At 51.5% G+C, this 8269-nt stretch overlaps 1 protein-coding gene across 1 annotated transcript; it reads right to left on the bottom strand.

The window, feature by feature from the left end:
• Positions 1–1628: 1628 nt before the first annotated feature.
• On the bottom strand, positions 1629–6613 carry LOC306816316 (U1 small nuclear ribonucleoprotein A-like; the record flags this gene model as incomplete). The annotated part of the gene is given in 6 exon segments (XM_079332772.1): positions 1629–1716; positions 3036–3121; positions 5405–5475; positions 5478–5576; positions 6548–6571; positions 6574–6613. Coding segments are annotated over 6 exon segments (324 nt in total). The 3' UTR covers positions 1629–1712.
• Positions 6614–8269: the final 1656 nt, after the last annotated feature.

The following is an 8269-nucleotide window of genomic DNA, read 5'->3' as shown; positions in this document are numbered from 1 at the left end:
CCCATTCCCAATCCTGATTCTCTTTCCAATCCCATTCCCAATCCTTATGAATTCCAACTTCTGTTCCCATTCCCAATCCCAATCCTGTTCCCAATCCCAATCCTGCCGCTGTTTTCAGGGAATTGTTTTGATCTCAACCTCCAAGCCAAACCTGGGGGGGGGTCAAAACCCCCCAAATCCTGAAGTCAAACACCCCCAAACCCCAAATTTGGGGGCAAAACCCCCAATCCCCAAACGTTGGGGTTTAAAATATTTGGGGTGTCCAACCCCTCTCATCCCTAAATTTGGGGTTAAACACCCTTGATCCCCAAATTCTGGGGTCAAACCCCCTGATCCCAAACCCTGGGGTGTCAAATCCCCCCAAAATTTAGGATCAAACCTTCCCCATCCCCAAACTTTGGGGTTAAACCCACCAGACCCCAAACTCTGCCCCAAAACCACTCCAGCCCTGGGGGGCACAGCAGGGATTATTTGGGGTTGGTTTGGGATTTATTTGGGGTTGATTTGGGATTTATTTTGGGTTGATTTGGGATTTATTCGTGGTGGGGGCAGCTCCAGGTGCAATGTCTACAGAGAGACCCTGGGTATAGTGCTGGGGATGGGAAAAACAAAAATAAAAACCTTGGGGAAACCCAAAAACACCTGGGGAATCCTAAAAGGGGATTTGAGGTGGGGAAAGGAGATTTTGAGGTAAAAGGGGAAGAATTTGGGATGGAAAAACCGGATTTTGGGATGGAAAAGGAGATTTAGGGGAGGAAAAGAAGCTTTAGGGTGGGGGTTGAGGATTTGAAGTCAGGATTTCAGTCGGAAAGGGAGATTTGAGATTGAAAAAGATTTTGGGTGGAAAAAGGAGATTTTGGATATGAAAAGGAGATTTTGGGTGTACAGGGAAGGATTTGGTTTGGGAAAAGGGGATTTGGGTTGGGAAAAGGGGATTTGGGGTGGGAAAAGGAGAATTTGGGGTGGGAAAAGGGATTTGGGGTTGGAAAAGGAGATTTTGGAGTGGGAAAAGGGGTCTGGGGTCTGAAAAGGACATTTGGGATGCACAAAGAAGGATTTTGAAGTTGGAAAAAGGAGGATTTGGGATTTAAAAAAAAATATGTGGGATAAAGAAAGGAGAACTTGGTCCAAGCTGAACTTACCTGGGGGAGTGGGGGCAGGTGAGAGGTTTGGGGCTGGGTCAGGACCATTTTAGGGGCAGTTTTCTGGGATTTTTGGTGTTTGGGGCTGGTTTTGAGCAAGTTTAGAATATTTGGGGGCAGCTTTGAGGCATTTTGGGGTGGTTTGGAAGGATTTTAGGGTATTTCTATGGGATTTTGGGGTGTTTCTAGTTGATTTTGGGATTTGGATTCTTTCAGGGCAGTTTTGGGGTATCCAGGGGCTGTTTTGAAGCATTTCTCTGGAATTATGGGGTGTTGCTCAGAGATTTGGGGTGTTTCGGGGCAGTTTTGGAGTATCCAGGCAGTGTTTTTTTCGGGTTTGGGGGTGTTTGGGCAGGTTTGGGATCACTCTTTGGAAAAGGAGATCTCTGTGACGTTGCTCTGGGTGATCTTGGAGCCCTGCAGGGGCTCACGGGCAGCGCCCGCTGGCACCGCGGTGTCCAACTCCACGCAGGCGATGTCGCGGGGCCCGGGAACCTGGCACAGAGGAACGGGATGAGGGACAGCCCAAAAACCAGGAATGGTACCCAAAACCTGGGAATGGTACCCAAATCACCTGAGAATGGTACCCAAAACACCTGAGAATGGTACCCCAAAAACAACTGGGAATTGTACCCAAAACACCTGGGAATGGTCCCCAAAACACCTGGGAATGGTACCCAAAACACCTGGGAATGGTACCCCAAAAACAACTGGGAATCGCACCCAAAAACAACTGGGAATGGTACCCAAAACACCTGGGAATGGTCCTCAAAAACCTGGGAATGGTACCAAAACAACTGGGAATGGTCCTCAAAAACCTGGGAATGGTACCCAAAACACCTGGGAAGGTACCACAAAACCTGGGAATGGTATTCAAAACACCTGGGAATGGTACCCAAAACCCGGGGAATGTCACCCCAAAACACCAGGGAATGGTCCTCTAAAAATTCAGAAATGTCTCTTCAAAAACCTGAGGAATGTTCCCCTAAAAAACCAATAATGGTACCCCAAAACACCTGGGAATGGTACCACAAAAAACTCAGGAATGGTCTCCCAAAAACCTGGGAATGGTACCCCAAAAAACCCAATATACGGTACCACAAAAATTTTGGAATGGCCACCACAAAATCTGGGGATGGTCCGCAAAAGCTCTGGGAATGGTACCACAAAAACCTGGAAGTGGTACCCTAAAAATTCGGGAATGGCCCGACAAAAACCAGTGAATGGTCTCCCAAAATACCTGGGAATGGTCCTCAAAAAAATCAGGAATGTACCCTCAAAAATTCAGGAATGTTCCCCAAAATTCAGGAATGTTCTCTCAAAACCCCCAGGAATGTTCCCTCAAAAAAACAGGAATGGTACCAAAACACCTGGGAATGCTATCCCAAAAATTCAGCAATGTTCCCTCAAAAATTTAGAAATGTTCCCCAAAATTCAGAAATGTTTCCTCAAAAACCTCAAGAATGTTCCCCCAGAAACTTAGGAATGGTCCCCAAATAAAAGGCAATGTCCCCCAAAAATCCGGGAATGGTTCACAAAAAACCTGGTAATGTCCCCTCAAAAATTCAGAAGTGTTCCCTAAAAATTCAAAACATTCCCCCTAAAAACCCAGCAATGTTCCCCCCGAAAAGTTCGGGGATGTTCCTCCAAAAAACCTGGGAATGTTCCCCCAAAAATTCAGGAATTTTGCCTCAAAAATACAGAAATGCTGCCCAGAAATCCCCTGCCCTCCCCATCCCCAATCCAGAAACATTCCTCCAAAAACCCAGAAACCACCCAAAAATCCTGAAATTCCCCCCAAAATCCTGGTATTTCCCCCAAAATTCCAGCCCCTCCCCACTCTGAGCTCCCACAGCCCCTGGAATTCCCAAATTCCCAATTTCTGGCTCTCACTGCTGGAAGAGCATGGACAGCATCAGCTCCTTGACCTCAGGGAGCTTGGTCAGGAACAGGATGTGGTTCGGGGGGTTCTCCAACAGCTGCGGGAATGGGGGAAACAACCCAAATCAGCCAAAATCAGCAAAGATCAGCCCCAAATCAGCAAAAAAGCAGCCAAAATCATCCCCATAATCAGCAAAATCACCCCAAAACTCAGCCCCAAAACCAGCCCAAAGTCACGCTGGATACACACCAAAACATCCCCCCAAAATCTCACAAAAATCCCCAAAAATCTGCCAAAAACTACAAATCCCATGGGGATGGGGCCATTCCTGTGGGGATCCAAGGATTTGGGGCCATTCCAGTGGTGGGATCATGTGACCCCATTAACCCCATCAATCCCCCATTAACCCTATAAATCTCCCATTAACCCTATAAATCCCCCATAACTCAGGTTATGGGGTCACTCATAGGCTGTGGGGTTGACATGGAGGCCATTCCAGGGTTTGGGGCCATTCCCAGGCTGGGATCATGTGACCTCATTAACCCCATCAATCCCCCATTAAACCCCACAAATGCCCCGTAACTCACAGGCTGTGGAGTTGGCATGGGGGCCCTTCCAGGGTTTGGGGCCATTCCCAGGCTGGGCTCATGCCCGGGGGGGATGTAGGGCAGTTCCCCCCCAGGTGTGGCATCATCTGGAGCAGCTCTCCCCTGAGGAGAGACCCCAAAACCAGCCCAAAGTTACCCCAAAGTACAGAGAGCCCCAAATTATCCCAAAACCACCATAAAGTTTCCCCAAAGTAGAGAGTGAACCCCAAATTACCCCAAAACCAGCCCAAAGTTACCCCAAAGCAGAGAGACATCACCAAATTACCCCAAAAACACCCCAAGTGACACCAAAGGCATAGACAGAATGCCAAACCACCCTATCCCAAATCCCATAAGTGGCCCCAAATCCCATAACCCCAAATCTCTTAAGTGACCCCATAACTCACAGGCACAGCTCCCTGTGCCCCCCTGTATCCCGTTCCCTTTTTGGGGCCAGGTGCGTCCCCGCCCTTGGCCTTGTGCTTGTCCTGATCCCAATCCCAGAACTGACCCCAAATCCCAGAACTGACCACAAACCCCCCAACTGACCCCATGACTCACAGGCACTGTTCCCTATGCCCCCTTGTCCTGTTCCAGCTCCACAAATGTTTCCTTCATCTTGGCTGCGATGTCCAAGTCCATCTTGGTGAACTGGATCATCTGCAACGGCACCTCCCACATTTTGGGGTTTCTGAGGGGTTTGGGGGAGTTCCAGGAGGCATTTTGGGAGGTTCCAGAGGGAATTTTTGGGCTTCTAAGGGATTTGGGGCATTTCTAGGAGGCTTTTGGGTGTTTTCTGAGGGATTTTGAGGGGGATTTTTGGATTTCTGAGAGATTTGGGGTTTCTGGGGGATTTGGGGCATTTCCAGCAGGGATTTGGGGGTTTTCTGAGGGATTTCTGGGGGATTTTGGAGTTTCTGAGGGATTTGAGGGAATTCAGAGAGATTTGGGGGGTGGGGGAATTTGAGAGTTTCTGAGTAATTTGGGGGGAGTTGAGAGAGATTTTAGAGGAGTTCCCAGAGGGTCTTGGGGGTTTCCAACAGATTTTTGGGGGTTCCAGGCTGAATTTGAAGTTTCATTATGGGCTTGGCATAGAAGGGAAACCTTTGGGAATTGCTGGCTGGAGTTCAGATTTTTTCCCAGAATTTCAGGGGATTTTTCCCAGAATTTCAGGGGATTTTTTCCAGGATTTAGCTCCCACCATGAGTTGCTTGTATCAGAGGAAGCTTTGGGCCAGCTCCTGGTTGGGTTTTGGAGTGTTCCTGGTTGGAGTTGGGGTTTTTTTGTGGGATTTTGGGGATATTTGATACTGGGTTTTTGGATTTTTTCCCAGAATTTAGGGTTTTTTTCCCAGAATTTGGGAGGTTTTTCCCAGAATTTCAGAATTTTTCCCAAAATTCAGATACTTTTCCAAAGGATTTGGCTCCGACCACAGGTTTGTCATAGAAGGCGAAGCTCTGGGAGGTTCCAGGATGGACTTTAGGAATATTTGAGGCTGCATTTTTGGGGTTTTTTTCCAAGGAATTCAGGATCTTCCCCAGAATTTCAAGATTTTTCTACAATGTTTCAGAATTTTCCCCCAAATTTGTGTCTCACCATGGCCTTCTTGTACAAGGAGAAGTTTATGGGTTATTCCCAGTTTAATTTGAGAGTGATCCCAGGGGATTTTGTTGTTTGTTTGGGTTTTTTTTAATCGGGATTTCAGGCTTTTTCCCAGAATTTCAGGGGTTTTCCCCCAGATTTGGGTTTTTTTTTCCCCAGACCCCGGTATTTGGCCTCAGATCCTGTCTCACTGTGGGTGTGTCCCAGAAGGGGAAGCCCTGCATGGAGCGCAGGCCGGTGCTGGCGCTGCTCATCTCCTGAGAGTGACAAAGGCCTGGCCCCGCATGTGGAGACTGCGCCACAGCAAAATGTCCAAAACCTGCCCAAAGGGGGAGAAAATGGCACAGAGGGACTCCTTCAGCTCTGGGGGGACAGGGACAGCACGGTGACAGTGGGGACAGCACGGGGACACTGGGGACAGCACGGGGACAGTGAGGACAGCATGGTGACAGTGGGGACAGCACGGTGACACTGGGGACAGCACGGTGACAGTGGGGACAGCACAGAGACAGTGGGGACAGCACAGAGACAGTGGGGACAGCATGGTGACAGTGGGGACAGCAGAGGGACAGTGGGGACAGCACAGGGACAGTGGGGACAGCATGGTGACACTGGGGACAGCAGAGGGACAGTGGGGACAGCATGGTGACAGTGGGGACAGCACAGTGACACTGGGGACAGCACGGTGACACTGTGGACAGCATGGTGACACTGGGGACAGCAGAGGGACAGTGGGGACAGCAGAGGGACAGTGGGGACAGAACAGGGACAGTGGGGACAGGTGACATTGGGGACACAAAGGGACTTCTTCAACTCTGGGGATACAAAAGGACAGCACGGTCACCATCGGAACAGGTGACAGTGAGGACAGCACAGGGACATGGGGACAGCACAGGGACAATGGGGACACAGACTCCTTCAGCACTGCAGACAATGGGGCCATACCAATGACAACAGGGACAGGGATGCCTTCAGCTCTGGGGACAAGGACAGAAAGGACAATCACAAGGACAGAGGTGTCAATGGGGACACGGTGAGAGGACAGGTGACCACGGGGACAGGGACTGCTTTGGCTCTGGGGACACATTGGACAATGACAGGGACAAGAAAAAGATGGGGACAAGGAGAGGGCACAAGGAGAGGGACAGCTCTGGGGACAGGAACAAGGACAGGTGACAGTGGGGACAGGGACAGCTCTGGGGACACACACAGGACACACAGAGAGGTGACAACGGGGACAGTGACAAGGACAGGTGACAGTGGGGACACACAGACAGGTGACAGTCTGGACAAGGACAGGTGACAATGGGGACAGCCTCCCAGCCCCCCCTCACCGTCCTTCTTGATCTTCTCATTGAGTTGTTGATGGTGTGGTTGGGGTGGGCGTCCTGCACTGCCATGGCTGGGACTGTCTGTGGGGACAGGGGGGGATTTGGGGGGGTCCGGGACCCCTTCACCCCCTGGAACCTCCAAATCCACCCCAGACCCACCTAAACCCTCCCAAATACCCTCAGACCGCTGCCAGTCCCCCCAAAATTTAACCCAGACCCACATGAGACCCTCACAAACCCTCCCCAGACCCCCTCAAAGTCCCTCAGACTCCCCCAAAACCCCCAGACCCACCTCAGAAGCCCCAGATCCTCCAAGTTCCTCTCAAAACCACCCCTCAGATCCCTCTAAAAACCCTCCAGACCCTCTCAAGCTCACCCCAAAGCCCCCTCAGACCCTCCATTTCCCCCAAACCCACCTCAGACCCCCCTATTCCCCTTCAATGCTCCCCAAACCCCCCCAATCCCCCATTTCTCATCAGACTCAACTCACAGACACCCAGTTCTGTCCAAAGCCCTCCAAGTTCCTCTCAGAGCCCCCAAAATGTCCCCAAGCTCCCCCAGACCCACCTCAGAACCCCCCTCATTTCTCCCCAAATACACCACAGACCCCGCAAAAGACCCTCAAACCGCCTCAGTTCCCCCCAAATACATCCCAAACTCATCTCAGACGACTCCATTTCCCTCATACCCACCTCAAACCCCTCCAAATCCGGCCCGGACCCACCTCAGCTTCCTACACAGCCCTCACGCTCTCCCGCCACTGGCTCTGCCGAGCCAGCCAATAGTGGCGCGTCTCTCCCCGAACCAACCAATCAGCGCGCGGTTTCTTCCCGAATCAACCAATCAGCGGCTCCTCTCAGCAACACCCGCCTCCCCCGCACGGCTGCAGCCAATCAAAGGCCAGGTGGGAGTGGCGTCCTCTGAGCCCGGGCCGGGCACGGAGCGCTGCGGTGCGTGGGGGCAGCTCCTCCAAAAACACGCGCACCTGTGGCCACCTGCGCCTCTCCTTTTATTCTCTACAAACCAGGAATGCACAATTCGCCTCATACAAATCCATCACCTCCTCGCTTCATATGGAAATTAGTTTCACACCTCTTTGCTCCTTTTAGGTTGCTCTGCTGTTTGTCTGGGGGCTTTGGGATGACCCCTGGGTTTCACAGGCTTCATGCCAGCTCTTCACTGTCATATTTCAGCTCCCAAAATTCCCCCCTCAAATTCCCACATTTAGACCCACATGTAGTGCACAATAAATTTGGATTCTGATCACGAGCCCGTAGTCTCTGTCTCTCTCTCTATATTTAATAAAATGCCCCAGGACTGGAACCAAGACCAAGACTGGGAACAGAACTGACACCAGAACCGAAACTGGCGCAGGGCTGGCAGCGCCGTGGGCAGGGAGCTGTGCCGCCGGGCAGAGCCGTGACGGGCTCTGTGTTCCCAGGGTTCGCCGGGATACTCATGAGAGGGCAGCAGGAAGAGTTCCAGGTGCTCAATGAAGGTGAGTGAGGGCAGCGGGCTGGCAGCAGGGGCTGGCAGGAGGAGCTGCAATCCCTGGGCAGGCAGCTGCAATCCCTGCCCCGGCTGCAGAGGGCTTCACTCCCTGTGTGGATGGACGGTGGCAGGGACGGAGCACAGAGAGATTTCTGGATCGTGGCAAGGACTTTTGGTCAGCACCTAGCAGGTGATCCTCTTGGCCATTGCAGGACCTGAGTGGGATGCCCTTTG

Source organism: Erithacus rubecula, assembly GCF_903797595.1.
Source record: "Erithacus rubecula genome assembly, contig: scaffold_516_arrow_ctg1, whole genome shotgun sequence".
Classification (NCBI taxonomy): Eukaryota; Metazoa; Chordata; class Aves; order Passeriformes; family Muscicapidae; genus Erithacus; species Erithacus rubecula.
Note: the sequence above shows the minus strand (reverse complement) of the source record. Positions and strands in the feature narration are given on the sequence as shown.